General features: G+C 30.2%; 3 protein-coding genes across 5 annotated transcripts; 2 read left to right on the top strand and 1 right to left on the bottom strand.

The window, feature by feature from the left end:
- Positions 1-1,039: 1,039 nt before the first annotated feature.
- Positions 1,040-6,268, bottom strand: LOC126871346 (WD repeat-containing protein 48). Its single transcript, XM_050630035.1, has 12 exons — positions 5,648-6,268; positions 4,983-5,199; positions 4,662-4,874; positions 4,297-4,592; positions 4,019-4,207; positions 3,633-3,947; positions 3,448-3,550; positions 3,203-3,368; positions 2,919-3,110; positions 2,594-2,840; positions 2,389-2,513; positions 1,040-2,322 (listed from the first exon to the last, which is right to left on the bottom strand). The coding sequence occupies exons 1-11, from the start codon at positions 5,693-5,695 to the stop codon at positions 2,451-2,453; spliced, it is 2,049 nt and encodes a 682-aa protein (XP_050485992.1). The 5' UTR covers positions 5,696-6,268; the 3' UTR covers positions 1,040-2,322; positions 2,389-2,450.
- A 464-nt stretch (positions 6,269-6,732) lies between these two features.
- On the top strand, positions 6,733-13,643 carry LOC126871353 (splicing factor 1-like). 3 transcript variants are annotated; one of them, XM_050630059.1, is made up of 9 exons: positions 6,733-6,846; positions 7,906-8,058; positions 8,664-8,739; positions 10,621-10,773; positions 10,856-10,962; positions 11,048-11,214; positions 11,287-11,445; positions 11,523-11,800; positions 11,897-13,643. In XM_050630059.1, exons 2-9 carry the CDS (start codon positions 8,004-8,006, stop codon positions 12,450-12,452), a joined length of 1,551 nt encoding a protein of 516 aa, XP_050486016.1. In that variant the 5' UTR covers positions 6,733-6,846; positions 7,906-8,003; the 3' UTR covers positions 12,453-13,643. The 3 variants fall into 3 exon arrangements, with proteins under 3 accessions (XP_050486016.1, XP_050486017.1, XP_050486014.1); XM_050630060.1 differs by having other exon boundaries at positions 6,786-6,804; XM_050630057.1 differs by having other exon boundaries at positions 6,811-7,155.
- Positions 13,644-13,879: 236 nt separating this feature from the next.
- On the top strand, positions 13,880-17,172 carry LOC126871366 (uncharacterized). Its single transcript, XM_050630099.1, has 6 exons — positions 13,880-14,321; positions 14,490-14,782; positions 14,933-15,076; positions 15,142-15,253; positions 15,333-15,510; positions 15,586-17,172. The coding sequence occupies exons 1-6, from the start codon at positions 14,109-14,111 to the stop codon at positions 15,759-15,761; spliced, it is 1,116 nt and encodes a 371-aa protein (XP_050486056.1). The 5' UTR covers positions 13,880-14,108; the 3' UTR covers positions 15,762-17,172.
- The last annotated feature ends 869 nt before the right edge of the window (positions 17,173-18,041 follow it).

Raw genomic sequence — 18,041 nt, 5'->3', positions numbered from 1 at the left:
ATTTCATAATCCTTTCCCTTTTTTCTACTTGCTCTCTTTTCTTAAATATGAGAATTAATCAACATCTTATTTTGAGAACATTCTTTTGTCCCTTACTAAGAAGATAGGGAGTATAATTAGTTTTGATTTGAAGATGTCACGTTTCAAAAGTGTAATTACAAGCGCACTTTTAATACATTAGTACTTCCATTAATGAACAATGTTATTTCTTTAGTGAGGAAGGCTCAGTTATAACTTTTACGAATACTGTATGAAATGAACGTCTTGTGTCTAAAACTAATTTAATATTACCTACAAGTGAAACTGCTAAATGATATAGTAAATCTCTACGAATTTGCAATTAAGCAATTAACATAAAAATTTAATTATAAAACGAAAAGAAAAAAGTATATAAGAGCTGTTTTTGCAATAAAGTAAAATAATAAATTATCAGAAAATTACTTTCAATTGTTAATGCTTAAAACACAATAATTGATCAACAATTGCATCTTGCACCTAGTATTATATAAATAAACTTACGAGCAAAATGCTTACAAATATACAACTAAATACTAGATTTTAACAGAATATTTTCTATTATTATGCACCGCAACAGTATTAATCCACATTACAATCCACATTATTTTCAAAAGATTAATAGATCGCTTCATCATTTAAATGCCCTCTACAACTTATAATCTAGGATCAGGCACGTGTTGATTTCCTGTTGCAGTAATGAGGGTCATTTTACGAAAATACATTCCATTTGAAAAATGAATAAGATAATTAAATGTGACATGATTGATACTAGGTCTTTGCAAAATATACATATAATGCCAATATACAAACATAAAAATGAACCAAACTTAACTGCAAATATACAATATTTTTGGTAGCCATCATGTTAATCAACGTCCTTAGCTCAAGAAACATTTATCACAGAGCTCTAAAAATTCCTAATAAGAAGAATATAACTAAGTAATAGTAATTAACTTCTTTACATTTTTAAATATGTGTAAGAAAAGCTTAGCAAATAAATACTTATACAATACGTAGCATATTAAAATGTAACAACGAAATAATCTCTAGATTTATTAAAAAATTGCTTTTATGTCATTTTGATAACACAAGAATTACAACATTTAGGGCCATATTAATAAAGAACAGTGTTTTCTTTCTTTCTTTCTCTTTCTGTCACTCCCTCCCTCTATATGTCACTCAATTTCTTTTTCTTTTTTAAAGTCAAGCATTTATCCCAATTTCATAAAATTGGTGCAAAGGCTTCGATTTTGATACATTTGCTTCGATTTTATGTATACAGCCCATCACCATGATTAAGGGACGTTACTTACAATCGTATTTGTATGTACAATTTGTAGGATTCTAGTAGAGTAAATATTCTAACGTATGATTAACTTTTTATCTATTGTAGTTGTCTTTTTGTTTTTTATCTATTGTAGTTGTCTCCTAAGATCAAATTCTGCCAATATAGTCATATTTGTTTAATCGAAAACTGTAATGTATTCATACTTTTCTTCTCTCGTATAATATGTAATAAAAGTTTAATTACTGGAAGTTCCATTAGAGACAGAATTTGACCTTATTATACTGAAGACATACACTGTTATTTCCTATGTTATTAATAGGAAATATTGAACTGTTAATTTGGCTGCTGAATTTTAATTTGATTAATAGTAAATTGACATTTTTCTCTTCCTTTTATAGTTTGCTTTTTTTTACAATAACAAGACAGGTGTGTGGAGTATTGCTGATACATGTCTTTCGTTTGTTTGAGTATATGTTTTGTTTAAATAAAATAATGCTACTTACAAATAAACAAAAAGGAAAACAAATTAATTATATAGAATAAATAAAGGAATAATTGAGAAGCATATGAAAATATAATATTTAAAGACAGTTTAATTTCCTGGGCCATCCAAGGTTTATCCCTTATTTTTTTGTACTTAACTTTACTTGTTGATATTTTTGAAGTAGGAAGACTATAAATGGCTGACAGTAAACATTTAATACTTTGCATTAAATGAAATGCATTAAAAACAAAAAACATGTTTTTAGTAGCAGACTAACTGAAATTATTGTTGTATTATTGAATTTGGCCTCAGGATATAAATATACAAATATGAGCAATTTATACTGATACTTCCACACATTATTGCCTTTCAACTCATTTAATTTTAAATACTCTATATATAACCTGACTTTTACTCATCTTCACTTGCAGCATCTAACGAAACATCCATCGAAATTCGATTGAACATTTCAGAAAGTGAAGGTAGTGTGAAATGCCACACTCTGCAACTAGACCACATGTCTTCCGTTATTCTGCAATATATTCGTTTCATATAATCATTTTTAGTAAATAAAGAATAAGTAAAAACATTTACTTACTTTATGACAGTAAAAAACCATGGACACTTTAGAGATCTCTGTTCTGACGAATTTAGCTCTAACTATTTTACTGGCCGATAATGAATTATTAAGTCTGCTGAACTTTTCCAAATAAAATGTCTGACCTAAAGTATAATAAAATAAAGATAATGTAAAAATACCATTATATTAAACGAATATAGTTAGATACAGTATAAAAACATACAGTTCTTAAATCCATAGAAGGATCTAAAACTTGATCGTTACATAACAATTCTACTTTTTCCTCGATCAGTGAAGAACTATCAGCGTTTGAATCTGTATTTGTCCTGTCTCCAGGTGGAGATCCTCCAGAAACTGTATTTCCAATACCTGATACCGATCCCGAGTCACTTCCGGCACCAAGTACTCTATCGCAAACGTGTTCTGCTATCTTACGAATTTGTATAAAATCGTTTGCAATTAAGCGATCCCTTAAAAAATATATATTAACCCGATATTATAAAAATTTTATTTTGTAATATTTAAAAAATTATTCATTTTTTACATACCTTTTTAAACTTTTTACACCAGATGTTGCATGTGGAAGAAGATAAAATGATATTTTAATGAACTGTGGGAGATTTTTATCCACAACAATATTAACTACCCATGCCGGAACAGTTTCATTTAATAGCACTCCTTCCATTTCTCCTGCAGCATCTCTAACTAATAATCTATACAAAGGTCTGCCTCCTACTTCACTAAAACATAATTGTATTTTTATTGTTATAATCAAAAATAGTTAAGCAAATATTTTTTTCATTTAAGGGAAATACTTAGAACTTTCTTATACCTGAATATAACAGGTGTATGGGTTGGTACTGAGAAATATAAATTTCCTCCTCTAGTATGAATAGAGCTATTACCGTCATTGCTATTGCCTTCATTTTCATCATCAACATGTAGTGGCCTCCACCAATGTTCCAATAAAGCTTGTAGCAAAAGATTTCCATAATTCACTGAAGGAAAAGAAAGAAGGAGCAATATAGTATTGTAAGAACAGTAAACAATGATAGATGTATAAAAAATAAATATTACCTTTTTGATCTACGGCATCATTTTCTGCAAGACCAGTTTCTTTTGCAGAAACCCATGCAGAAAAACAGTCATTTTCATCTTGACCTAAATGGATGGTCAACATCTATAAAAATATATCAAAAGTTATTTTTAATCTCATATGTATTAAAATTACAATTGCGTTAACGAATCATAGAATTACATACCCCAGTTTTCAGATCTACACTAAACCAGTTTGGAACATACACCATTTTATTTCTTTTTTTTATTTCCTGTTCAAAATCTACTTTTCCTAAATCTTCAACTTTACGCGCTTTTAATACATCGTATAAAGCTACATTTTCTTCCGTATCTTTCGTTAAAACATGTCTTCGATCATTTAAGACGTGACAATGCCGTATTGCCGAGCCACCCAATATTTTTTGCGCAGGCTCTGTATTTCTTACATTCTGCGTTACCCCACTAGCGGAATCACAATAGTCTTCAATTCCTAATTCTTGCCAATCCTTTTGACTTATAGACTACAACAATTTTTAAAATGTTATTTGTTTTATTAACGAGCTTTTTTGTGCATAATAAAATATAACAATACCCAATTATTTATAGTAGATTCACTAGTTGCTACCCAAATGCTGGATTGATCAGGTGTCATAACCATTTTTAGTACAGGTGCTTTTTCTTCACAAATAACTGTATACCTTTCAGGATAACATGATAATTCAGTCATTACAACTCTTCTGTCTCTACCTCCTGATATTACATGACTAAAGGTATCTGTTGCCTAAAGATGATTGTTCTAATTTAATATAGTTATCTGCATTATTTATTACTTTAGTAAGATGTTAAGATAGGGGAAAAAATTGTAATTACCAATAATGCCCAAACACCTTCTTTATGTACTCTAAAGGTTTGGATACATCTTTGTTGCCCCAGTGACCAAAGTTTAATTGTTCCATCAGAACTGGCTGACAAACACTGAGTGCCATCTCTATTTAATACTAAGGCTTTAATATTATCCATATGACCACGAAGTTTCATTAACTTAGTACAATTTCTTGGATCCCATACTCTTAAAACTTTTTCTGTACTACCACTCACTATAATTGTTCCAATCTGATTCATGGCAAGACTATATATAGAGTCTTTATTTCCACTAAGAGATGATGCTGCAAATTATCCATGTGTTATTTAAATAATTATAAATTGTTTATTCATATTAAAGACTGAATTGTTACTTGTTACTGTATTGTTGCTTGCTGTGAGGGCAGTTAACGTATTGACATCCCATAAAAAGATTAATTTATCTAAACCAGCACTAGCAACTTGTTCTTTATCTTTTGCATATGCTAGAGCCTTTACATAATCTTTATGTGTCCTTAACGTAGACATGCAGAAACCTTTGTGTGCATTCCATACCTTTACTGTTGTATCAGAACTGGCTGATATTACTGTAAAACAATATTTTCTTTTCTCATTACATAAAAATATAATATATTATGTCTTTAGATACAATACATGTTAAACATTAACTTAGAAATTTAACAAAAGATACATACAATTTTTGCCACCACAGCACAATACTATATCATTGACCCAGTCCGTGTGATGCTCCATTGACTGAATATATGGATCTTTCATATTTTTGCAATTCCATATCCTTATAATACTATCTCTACCTGCGGAGTAAAGCCTATGCAAAGCTGGATCATATTGTAATGAATTGACTCCAGCTCTATGTTTCTTTTCCATTTCATCTCTTATAACCATGGATACCTTCATCAAATACGCAAAATAACAAAATAATTACCATTCATATAATAATCATTCTAAATAAATCTTTTTGTGAGTTTCATTAATAAATTTTATTCGATAAGATCGAAAGTATAGAAACATAAAAATTCATTTACGATATTATTCATGACACACCGCCCGTTAGTAATTACGTGATTTATAGTCATCAAAGATTTTATAAGAATCTTACGAAATTGATCAATAATTGCATATAGCATCAAGCAATACATATCAAAAATATCATAGATCAATTGCGATTCTATTATTTCATACATCGTCATGTGGATTTTATAACGGGCGAAATAGCAGCGTCAATTAGTACACAGCAATTCTGTTTTTGCGAAAACATTTCATTCAATTTAAAAGAAATTATGCTTCGAAAAGCAATGACGTATATTTCAACAGGGGAAAAAATATCACAGACAAGTACCTGCACTTTCTTTCGACCACTTTGCCCGCCTGTCTTATGAGCTGCCATTATACCGCAAACTGTTCTGTAACTTTGCACTTAGAGGTAATAGAGGAAAACATTCAAAATGTACTAGAATTATGCTGTTGCACTTTTACGTTCCGATGCGTTGAAACCACGCAGTAGTTTCATCGTTGATTACATCGGAAGCCTTACATGACCAAAAGACACATCGATGGTTGTACAAAACGATACAGTGCACATCACGCCGAAGTTCAAACAGCTGTCAGCCGACCAGGTATAAACAGTGTTCATGACGATTAGATGTAGAAACTGACAATGTTCCAATGCCGGTATCAGTACGTTCCGACGTTATACACATTACGTTACATCACGTTTCAGAGTGTCTGATAACGTTTCGTCTCCATTGTTGTGATTGAATAAAGCCGGATATATTGTTAGATATGTTTCATATTTTAGCAAAATATTCAACTGATTCAAGTTGTACGAAACTTGTCGAATGAAACAGATCATAATACGGGTTTCTACATACAATAAGCCGCTATAACATAAGATGAAATTAAATTTGGATTTGGAAAATTAGTATTTCCACAATGATATATCGGTATTTTTATGACCAATAGTCGTACACGATGCAACTGTGAATATAGATCATCTTTATTTACCAACCAATGAAAAATAATAAATGCGTTGCGTTCAGATGCATCCACGTATATATAGTTTCCAGAAAATTTCCCAATTGGTAATTTATTAACCGTATACCAATCAAAAAATTTCAATTAATCGTTGAAAACTGACTTCAGATACAATAAACTGTAGATCCTTATAACCATCCTACAATATATTGAGTAAGAAATATACATGCTCCACACGTTACTTCGTGTTCCGACAAGTTTAAGAACGCATAGAATTCTTACAAAACATTGTCTTTAAATCTCCTTGTTCAATTAAAGGAATAAACAAATATATGTATTTTTGTTTTAAAAAATTTATGTAACAATTTGAGATGTTTTTCTGTCTCATTTTACATTTTATTTTATATGAAACTCGAAGGTGTTCTAAAACTCATCAAAGTGCCACCTAGCGACAATATTCTTTATTAATTCTATCCGGAAAGACAGCATCCGTCTCCGGTACGCCGTACGCCCATGAAAGAGGTAAAGGTGTCCGTCAGTCAGTTGAACGCCGCCATTTTCTTGGTGTGTAAACGTTCCGTTGATTTTAGCTAAACAGTTGTATACCGTACGCTACACACCATAGGACGTATAACTATTCTGACGTTTTACGCGTCTTCGGCTAGATTTACACCATGAATCAGTCACGAAATTTCACATCGTTATTGAATCCAAGTTATTTGCAAAACGCCCAACAAAATGCTGCGACTGCGAACGCGGCTGCTGCTGCGGCTGCAGCAGCTGCCGCGGTGAGTGCCGCGATTGCTAATGGAACGCAGTTGAACTCCAATTCCAATTCCACGACAAATAACACGAGAAAACGTGAAGCAGAAAGTACGTCTGAAATTATCCTTATTACGCCAAGCTCGATTTTCTTCTAATATCATATTGCGCGACCTGATTTCTTATATGATTATTATCATATTATAATTATAATAATATTTATTTATATAATTATAATTATTATACTATATTATAAATATAGTATAATTATTATTTGCTTATAATGTAGGATTTCTTATAAGTAGGCTATGGATTTTTTGCATTTATAGCAAATTTAAAATTGTAATACTGCACAAAATGCACATAATATGCAAAAGTATACAAAATATCCATAGTAGTTACTACAGTATTCAGTGGATGAAATAAATTTGTACTTGGATTCTACTTTGTCTAATTAGGTTTACAAAAAAGCAAATCTGCATATAAATTTTCGATCTACTTGTACAAAAGTATGCAACTGAGAATCATTTACAAACATGCTCTTCTCTTGTGTTGGTACACAATATAAGAAATAAATGGGTACAAACATTGCATATAGCTGAAATTAGTGAATGCCAAAATAGGTACTTAGAGAAAATCATCAGCCATATGATTTCAAATAGCTTTCAATCCTTGGTTTTTTTATGTAATATATCTATAGAAGTTGCATAACATATGGTCCTTTTGATTCTTTTGCATATTTATCTAAATATTTGTTCCAAGAAAAATTAAAACCTACTTATAATTGATAATTGAAAAGAATAGAGCATATAAAGTTTTTGAATAAATTAGACACATTAGGTGATGATAAATACCTTCTAGGTGATGGTAAACAGGAAAAAGAGACGAAAGAGGAACGTAGGAAGAGGAGGAAAACTAGATGGAGCGGTAGTGAACATGACAAAACTTTTATACCAGGCATGCCTACGGTTCTACCAACAAACCTGACTCCTGAACAGGAGAAGGCTTACCTCTGTAAGTTTATTTTCTGTAATTTCTTCAGTTATCATTTCTATTTAATTATGTATTATACACACACATATATGTATACATATATGGACAGGATATGATTTAAGAATCATGCTTCTGCGTATAAATTTCTAAAATTTAATTTTGTAGTACTATAAAAGATGTAAGTATGTATGTATTGTTAAAAAGTTTATAGTTACCAGAGGTAATTGCCATTTCAAGTACTTTCAACAAGCGAGTTTGGCAATAGGAATTGCCAATTTTGCTGAATGATGAATATCGAGTTATCAAACTTCTTAGATTGCCTAAAACTATATTGAAGTTCCTGCTAATTTTTTTCTTACGTGTTTCTATATAAAGGGCCTCCTTTTTTTAAATCTTATTTATATATAATAAGTCATACAAAAAACTATGATATATTTTTCTAATTGATTCAGAAAAAAGTAACAATTTACTAAAGAAAAAATTTAAAAAAAATTACAAAATACTAGACTTAGGTGAATATTCTACACTTTTGAGACATGCTTACATTATAGAATGTATATGGTTATGGCAAATTGGCAATATCTAACTGTTGGGGTTTCCGCCCCCTCTAACCCGTTGGTTTACAGTTCAGCTGCAGATTGAGGAAATCAGCAGGAAGCTACGCACTGGAGACCTTGGAATTCCACTTAACCCAGAGGAAAGGTTTGAACGAAACTTACATACCAAAAATGACCATAACATATCTACAATACCTATCTACTGACCATTCAGCAGCCCATAAATACAGGGGCCTTATGATATGGCTCCAGTACAGTTAGTGTGGGATACTGATGTCTGTTTGAAAAGATTGGGCTTGATTAAAGCCACCACGCAGCACAGAAGATGAATTTTGATAATATTGGTTTGCCCTAAACAATTTCTTTTACTAATTCATTTTTTATTAAACACTGCTACAAAAGTCTTAGTTAATAAATATAAATTTGGGGCAATAACTAAAGTGGTAGTATATTAGTATGAATACTTAAATATAAATAATATACGTAATTTTCCTGAACATATTTCTTCTGTTTTAAAAATAACTTTTTCTATATATATATATATATATATACATATATACATTGCTTATATATAAATAATACATGTTTATAATATTTGATACAATTAAATGCAAAAAACAAATAACGATCATAGTAGCAGTGTTTAACACACAGTGGGTATTCTAGTCCATATATCTTTTTAAATAGTTATACTTTTGCACATGTAGGGATATTCAGAGGTGTTCCTATGCAGACTGCTTTATTCAAGTTAATAGGCTGTATTTCATTATTGTACGCACAATTGCGATTTATTCGATATCGATCGTCTTAATAGAATAATGAAAATTTTGCGCATAGGGCACCTTAATAGAGACTTCTATTAGGCTGCCGTGATCTGCACGGCATTTTATATCTGTTTAATATCATAATGCCACAGGAACATTTATCGTTAATTAACTAAAATAGATTTCTATCCTTAATTACAACTTAATGAGAGATTTCAGGCAAATAATGAAATTCGTAAAATTATAATTGCTAATATAAGCATAATACTGTAAAGATCAATATTACGTTACTTTCAGGTACAACTTAAATAAATACACGTTAATTTTTCTAATAAATTAATTTACTCCAATAGGTTTAACTTTTCTGATTTTAGCTGGAACCATTATTTTATATTATTGTGTTTCATTAGTATTATACAATATAGTAAGATATACAAACTATTAACTAACCCAAAGAAATTATTTCCTAATAATCACAGGATCTATCTTAGCAGCTGACATCATACCGATTTCTGCCGTGCACAAACGCGCAGTCTTCCAGTGGTTACCTATTGAATAGACTAATAGCAATGTTACATTTAACAGTACTTAATTTTTTACTCTTTATTTTAACATCTTGACACTGTTGGAAAACTCTGAAAATTAGTCTTTTCTAAGTCTATAGAATATTTTATAATCAATTCATAATTTCATTAATAGAAATCTTTGTATCTATTTTATACCTTTACCAAATTTGGTTAAAAATTAGCAGATATATCTCTTAGATATAAATAGCAATTGTTAACTCTATTAGAATTTTATACTATTTTCTTTAATACATCTTTATGTTTTAATTATTATAATTAATTTAATTATTTTAAAATGTTACATATATAATATATATATAAATGTACTTAATAAATCATTTAATTTTTATTTTAGTTTTCTAATACAAAAATTTAAATTTAATGTACTCAGTGAAATTTGTTTTGCAACATATATTCTATTAATATCTTCTACAAATTTTCCAACATAGTCGGAATCTATTTTATTTGTTAAAAAGGAAAGGAAAGAATATATGTTTTAAGAAAAATTTATGACTAAAGCCTAATAACTTTGAAGATCAATTAAAATGTTATCTCAGTTTCCAACTTTCTGCTAATAATCAGCAGTTTTTCTGTCACTTAATCACACAATCATAGTAGGATCAGGTTGCTTGTATGCTAGTACCATCTTAATTCAAACTTTGTTTCTTGACAAAATTTTATTTTTTTATTTTGCAGATCTCCTTCTCCAGAACCCATATATAGTAGTGATGGTAAACGGTTGAATACAAGAGAATATCGTACTAGACGTAAATTGGAGGAGGAACGTCACAATCTTATTCAGAAGATTCTCAAAATTAATCCAGAATTTAAACCACCACCAGATTATAAGTAATTACAAATATTTTTTTTATTTATATTTAAAATATTGGCGTCTTATTTACGTACCGCATTTAAAATTAAATATTTTTAGACCACCAATAATACGAGTGCATGATAAAGTAATGATTCCTCAAGAGGAACATCCAGATATTAACTTTGTTGGCCTTTTGATTGGACCACGTGGAAATACATTGAAATGTAAGTTAAAATAATTTAGGATATTCATAAGATACATAAAGTTTATACAGATTATGTGTTAATGCTTCCTTTTTAAATACCATAGCAATGGAGAAGGAAACTGGAGCAAAGATAATAATTCGTGGTAAAGGTTCTGTAAAAGAAGGAAAAGTTGGAAGGAAAGATGGACAGCCTTTACCTGGTGAAGATGAACCATTGCATGCATACATTACTGCTAATAATTTAGATGCTGTAAAGAAGGCTGTTGAAAGAGTATGAAGCGTCTTTACAAATTAACATGTTTATAGCGTATATGCGTATTATTAAAATATGTTTTTTCAATAGATTCATGAAATTATACGTCAAGGTGTGGAAGTACCTGAGGGGCAAAATGATTTACGACGTAATCAACTTAGAGAATTGGCTTTATTGAATGGAACATTGCGTGAAAATGATGGACCACGTTGTACTAATTGTGGTGCATCTGATCATAAATCATGGCTGGTTAGTATACTGATATTTAAATATTAATGATATCTTAATGTTTGCAAATAGATTAATACTTATTTCAATTATTACAGTGTCCAGATAAACCCAACGTAACAAATAATATAGTATGTTCAAGTTGTGGTGGAGCAGGTCATATTGCACGTGATTGTAGATCTAAGAGACCCGGTCAGGGTGGACCAGCTGCTGCGGGTATGGGTGGAATGGGACCAGGTGGAGATAAAGCTAAAATAGACGAGGAATATATGTCTCTTATGGCAGAATTGGGTGAAGGTCCACCACCTGATCGATCTAAAACCGGACAGCCTCGTCAACCAAATCCAAATCCCAATTATCCTGGTCTCTTTGATAGGTAGGATTCATTCTTCTTTTGCTTCTTATAGATTGTTGCAAATTTTTATAGAAGATATATATATACATATAATAATCATCTTGCAATTCTTTTTAGACAACAAGCACCTCGTGCTTTAATGGCTGCGCCAGCACATCCACCGCCACAAATGATGCAAGGTGGTCCAATGATGCCTCCACCAGGAATGGCTCCGCCACCTTGGAGTCAAGGAGAAGTGAATAATATGAATGGCATGAACATGCAATGGCAACCTCCTGTTAGTATGCCTCCGCCACCTGGTGTGATGCAACCACCTCCACCACCGCCTGGTTCTACATCTCAACCAAATATCCCACCATTGATGCCTTGGATGGCTGGAAACAATCAACCACCGCCACCAGGGCAAATGCCACCGACACAAATTCCACCACCTGGAATGGGTATACCACCATGGCAGCAAGGACAACAGGGGCCAATGCGTCCACCTCCACCTGGAACTGCTCCCCCTCCAGGTTTTCCAGGATGGCAACCGCAACAGATGGGTGGATGGCCACCAGCAGCTCCAGTTCCTCCTCCACCTCAACAACAAACACCAGCTCCCCCTGGCATTGATCTCAACACTTTACCTACGTTATTGGCACAACCACCTCCGCCACCTCCACCAACTAGTTAGTGTAAAGAACCATCAAATTGTCTCATCAAATCTTTATTCGTACAATAGAGGGATATTATCAGTTGTGTCAATAAATAGATTATAATATTGGACTGAAGGCAGTTAATAATTATTAATTAGCTGGAATGATTCGCGACTTTAATTAGTCTATTCGTCATACATGGCTATGTTCTTTTCTAAAAAAAAAAAAAAAAAAAACTGGAGAAGTATATAGTTAGATAAATATTTTCCAATTCTCCTCAATGGCTATACAATGTTTATAAGAAATTATCTTAGGTTTGCAACATATTTTTGAAATTTCGAGAACATATCGTACTTTATGAATAGAAAATGTTTAAGTTTTTGGTTACCATTACTTTTGAACTTATTACATGTACCTAAAGCTTTCTTACAAGTGTAAATGTAAGTGATATGCCAAACACATTTTTATAATGTTACTTCAAGCACTTCACAATTTTTACTTATATATTTCTGTAAACATAGCATCATATATTACAAACAGAAATATAACTTACTTGTTTGTAGGTAGTATGCATAATACATACATATTATGCACACTGTAGTAATGCATTTGTTGCTCTGTACAAGTGTTATAATCAACGTTTGCTTCATTATATTACCTAATGTTGAGATAAATATTATGCAAGAAATGTTGAAAAATTAAAAATGTTTTCTATGAGATTGTGCATGTAAGTTCTTTCGTGTTACTAACATATTGCGACTAGTATGATCTTATACTACTTTATACTACTTCATTAATTCCGGTGAATGGAGCCTGTTATGGAATATTAGGTTATATAATGAAGCACCAGAACTGTTGCTTGTATGAGTAATGATTTGTCAATTCTAAATGTGTTATATATATGTTAATTATAATTTCTGTAAAGAAATGTCTTTATTTGACTTTATCAAAAACATATACTTACGATTTATCGGACATCGAAACGTAATATTGTAAACGTCCAAGCGCAATAATTTCGTATCACTGATTTACTAGTAAGAAATAAATTTGTTTTAAATTATATGAAAATTCTGCTTACATATAAAAAAAACATTAGTATTGTGTGTTATGTTTAGGATATAAAATGATAGTTTGTGAAACTTCATGATAGCTTAATGTGTATGTTAACTACACAATAAAAATACATCATGTATTAAAAATATATGTATATTATATATTTTCTAAACCTATTTTCAAAGTGTACATTTTTGTTTAAAAAAAATTTTAAACAATTATAAGGAAAATATTTTATTTTCTTTAACATCACAATGTCGAATATTTTATGATACTTTTAAATTAAAAATGATGCTGGAATTTAAACAGTAACATTATATATTCAAAATATTGATATATAAATAAGATCTTAAAAAATACATATCAGTACATACGTATTTACGGACATCTGGTGGTGGCTGAAAGTTTGAAAGTGACGAGTGACCTGCTTTTGCGGTTGTAGTTGCATTCTGTAGAGTGTAGTGTTCATCCAAATACGGCACGAGAGACCGACGTTTCAAATATATTTTCGATTGGCATTTAATATTACCTTTGTCACTACATAGTTTTATACCTATATGATCTTTTACAACATTTGATTATAAAATTTCATACATTGACAAATTTATATGAAAATAAAAGCGTAGTTTGAAAGACGTAAAATGTTGGAAAAAATAGCAAACTCTTGGACGATCGGTCTGTATTCGCTTGTTGAGAATTCTCGATTTACTCCGAAGGTTTCGAATTTATGGGATAAAGAATCATTCACCGTGCAGCCTATAAATGACACGAAGATAACAAGACCCGACATATTGCTCGGATATTTAATTATATTTTGGATTGTTTTATATTTTATGTATGAGAAGTGCGTTAATGTAAGTTTCAAAAATTTATTTTACACTTTTATACGTTATGTGTTACCGTGTTAATTAATGAATTTGTCAATTATTTTTTTTTTGGAGTGGGTTATTTGCAAAGAGTGCAGATAAAGGATAACAAAGCATATTGACGGTATATTTGATAATTTTCGTTTATTAACACAGTCGTTACTTCGACGTATGCGCATTCCATTGATGCAAAGAAATAGAATAATCAAAGCTGTATGGGAATGTGGATTTTGCTTTGGCAGCATTTGTTATCTAAAATCACCCACTATTAAAACGTTAAGCCTCTTCTTTGGAGAGCAGGAGGTGACATACGAGGAAATGGGTGTCATTCTACATAAAAGCTTTTACTTTCATTGGGCAGGAATAGAAATCTTATGCCATGGAGCTTGGGCGAAAGGCTGGGCCAATTTTTTATTTGCGTCTTTCATCATGAACCCATACCAAGAAAAGTAAAGCAACTCTTATTTTAACACTTAGTATATGCTTAATTCTTTGTATTACTTTATATCTTTAAACATATAATGTTGAAACTTAGTTACTAAGTAAATTTAAATAATGCAAGTTGTATTTTACATGATCTTTTGCAATTTTCTTCACAGATGGTGTACAGTGGTGAGCACTTTTCTATTTTCTAAGGCAATTGATACAATTATAATAAATATTTGCCGAATCTTATTATGTGTATCTCACTTTATTGGAAGAAAGTTACCCAAATTATTCTTCTGCCTTCATTGTCTTAGTTGGTTAGTATATTAAAAATTTGATGTATTTTTGATCATGATATTTTCATGACAAATACCTATTTCAGGATATACTTATATGTACTATTTGTACCAAAATTTTTATGGACAGAAAATGTGGAATACACAAGAGCACAGATAGGTTTACAGCTGTGGTTCATAGCAGAGTGTTTAGATTCTGTAATATATCATAAAATAATTTATTTAGAAACTTATCTCATTATAGCAAGTTTTCTTTACTAAAAAATATATTTTTTAGGTGTGGTTTAGATTTTTAGCATATGCAAAAGCTACACACTGGCTAGAAACATGCTTATTTCCTTTGCCAACGCAAGAAACAATTGAACTGGCAGGGATACAAAAGCGACATAGAGATTCCTTAAAAAAATTAGTGAACAGAACATCAAAAAGGGCAGAACTGTGGCAAACCCTGTTCTGTAAGTATTTTCTCTAAGTAATTCAAATAAAACATTTACACATTGATATTAATTGTGATTTTTTAATAAAATTAGGTGCTGTAGCTATTAAGAAAAAAATCAAAAGAATTAGGCAAGCAAAGCAAAGTGATTCCATATTAATGGATAATTTTACAGAAGAGAGATTAATTGCAACAGATGAAATAAAAGAAATAAATAAAGAGCAGAAAGATGAGATTATGAAACAATATAGTCAAATTGAAAATGAGTAAATTGTTTAGGTTATTCATAGATCATAAATTACTAGCTTTAATTATAACAAATTTTTAATTGAAAGTATTAAAAAGACCAAAGAAACAAAAGCTTGCACTAAATCTCATAGCTTTTTAGTATAAAAATCAAGTTTATTTAAGAATTCTATAGATATACACCTATTTATGTAGAAAATTCTATTATTTACATACAGATTAAGGATGCATTTTGCAAGTAACGTTATCTTTCTTAAGGCCTGCGCGATTAATAAAATACTTCAATAATGTTACAGACGAGTTTACTATGTATGTACTTACACAAGGATGTACTTAAAAACTGTATGTGATTATCTTAATTATGAACTTAAATTCAAGCTTTTAATAGCCATTATCAATTAATTGCTTAATGTAAATTTATTCGTCGAATATTTATTTAAGAAACTATTTTTGCGAACGTAGGATAAAAGCACCATATGTATATTACTCTTACAATTTTATCATTTGTTTTTTAAATATTAAGCTCTAGGCACGATACGTAGATCTACATGACGACTTAATAACGATATTGCTAAAATAATATTGCCTTCGTTTATATGGAACCGACGTTGCGAGGTTTATAGATGGTAATAGAGCGTGATGTGATAAATAAATATCTTATCTGTAATAGAGTGACAGTAATTAGAAACTGAAGATTGTAACACAGAGCAATACATCTTGGAAACAATAAAATTGTTGTTTATGAAACAACTGAAATTTTAAGATTAGTTTTAACTCAAATTAAATTGCATTTTAAACGATATTCAATCCTTGAGCTTTTTTGATTTAAAATATAAAGAAACAGATATAAATACATGGATTGCAGGATATATAGAATTGGTCCAGGAATGTAAAAAGATCATTTTCAATTTAACGTTCGTCTAAATTTTGTTCATTAATTACAACTCCTTTAATTAAAGTACAAAAAAGAATAATAATAGTCTTTCAAATCACTTTACTGGTAAATAATTAATGTTATTTATATAGAAAGTTAAAGAAAGAAGTTACTATGTATGTACATATATAAAATAGACTGTGTGTGTGTAAAGAGTTGAAGATTGAACATGTAAATTTAAATATTTCTAAAAAAATTGGATCATGTTTTTCTTGTGCGTATTTTACTATAAAGAAAAGCTACTTAAGTGACACGTTGTTCCTAGATATATAAAGTTTTATTTCCGATCATTTTGGACTGTGTCAATAAAATATAGTACATGTATTTAGGCTGAATTGTTCCACGATGTTATACAGTTCAATGAAAAATATTATAAGTGAATATTTGAATAAAATTGTATTCAATATATGGGCAGCGTCGTATGCCTCGATAATATCGCACTTCTAAAAACTGTTAAAACATTTGGTTTAGAAACTTATAAATAAAACGTTGTATTATACAGATGCGTAATACATTTTCTTTTCAACTTCACAACAATTAATAAAATTATTCAAGCGACTGTATCTTTATATCAATATCTGAAGGGAGATGTCATAGGGAGTTCCTATCTTTTGCAAATATGTAAATACACGTTTGTTTCTTCTTTAATATAATAAAGAATTATGGTTTCTTTGTTTGCAAATGGGTATTGGATAGGATAACGCAAATTAAGTGTCATATGTTCATATGAAATAGCTGTTAAATATAACAGAGCTTCTTATTTAAAATCTTTTTATTTAAGATCATTAAAAAAAACAAAATAATATATTATTGAGTTTATACAAAATGATTGAACAATCTAAGGTCACAGAAAAGTAGGAGTTCCAAGAAGTAAGGTGTTAATACTTTATTTACAGGACATTTTCAAAGTTACATCTCAGTTTCTTAAACATAGTTATTTTTTTTACACCTTAGATTGCTTGGAAGTCACTTTCTGTATTTTATTGAATCTGATCTTTTAATCCTTCTTTAAAAAAGATATATATAGAAAACTAAGTCTTCTTATTTTTTTATAAATAACTATCTCATTTGACACTTATTTTGAAATATCTTATACAAGCCCAATACCTTACAGTAATATCTTAAGCAAGAAATATTTTTTTTTTAAAAGAATTACTTATTCTTAAATACAGTAACGTATTTAAGTAATTTCCCTGGCTAAAAATTAAGTTCGTCGCAGTTATGAATTATGATGGATACGTTACTTCATATTAAGAAATGAATATCATGTATAAAGTGAAAGTACATAATCGATGGCAAAACATTTAATCATGGATTGACAGATTATGCGCTACGCACAATCCGACGAGTAAAACTACATTTAATATAGC

The sequence above is a fragment of the Bombus huntii genome, chromosome 11 (assembly GCF_024542735.1).
Source record: "Bombus huntii isolate Logan2020A chromosome 11, iyBomHunt1.1, whole genome shotgun sequence".
Classification (NCBI taxonomy): domain Eukaryota; kingdom Metazoa; phylum Arthropoda; class Insecta; order Hymenoptera; family Apidae; genus Bombus; species Bombus huntii.
This window is presented reverse-complemented; position numbering and strand designations above follow the sequence as displayed.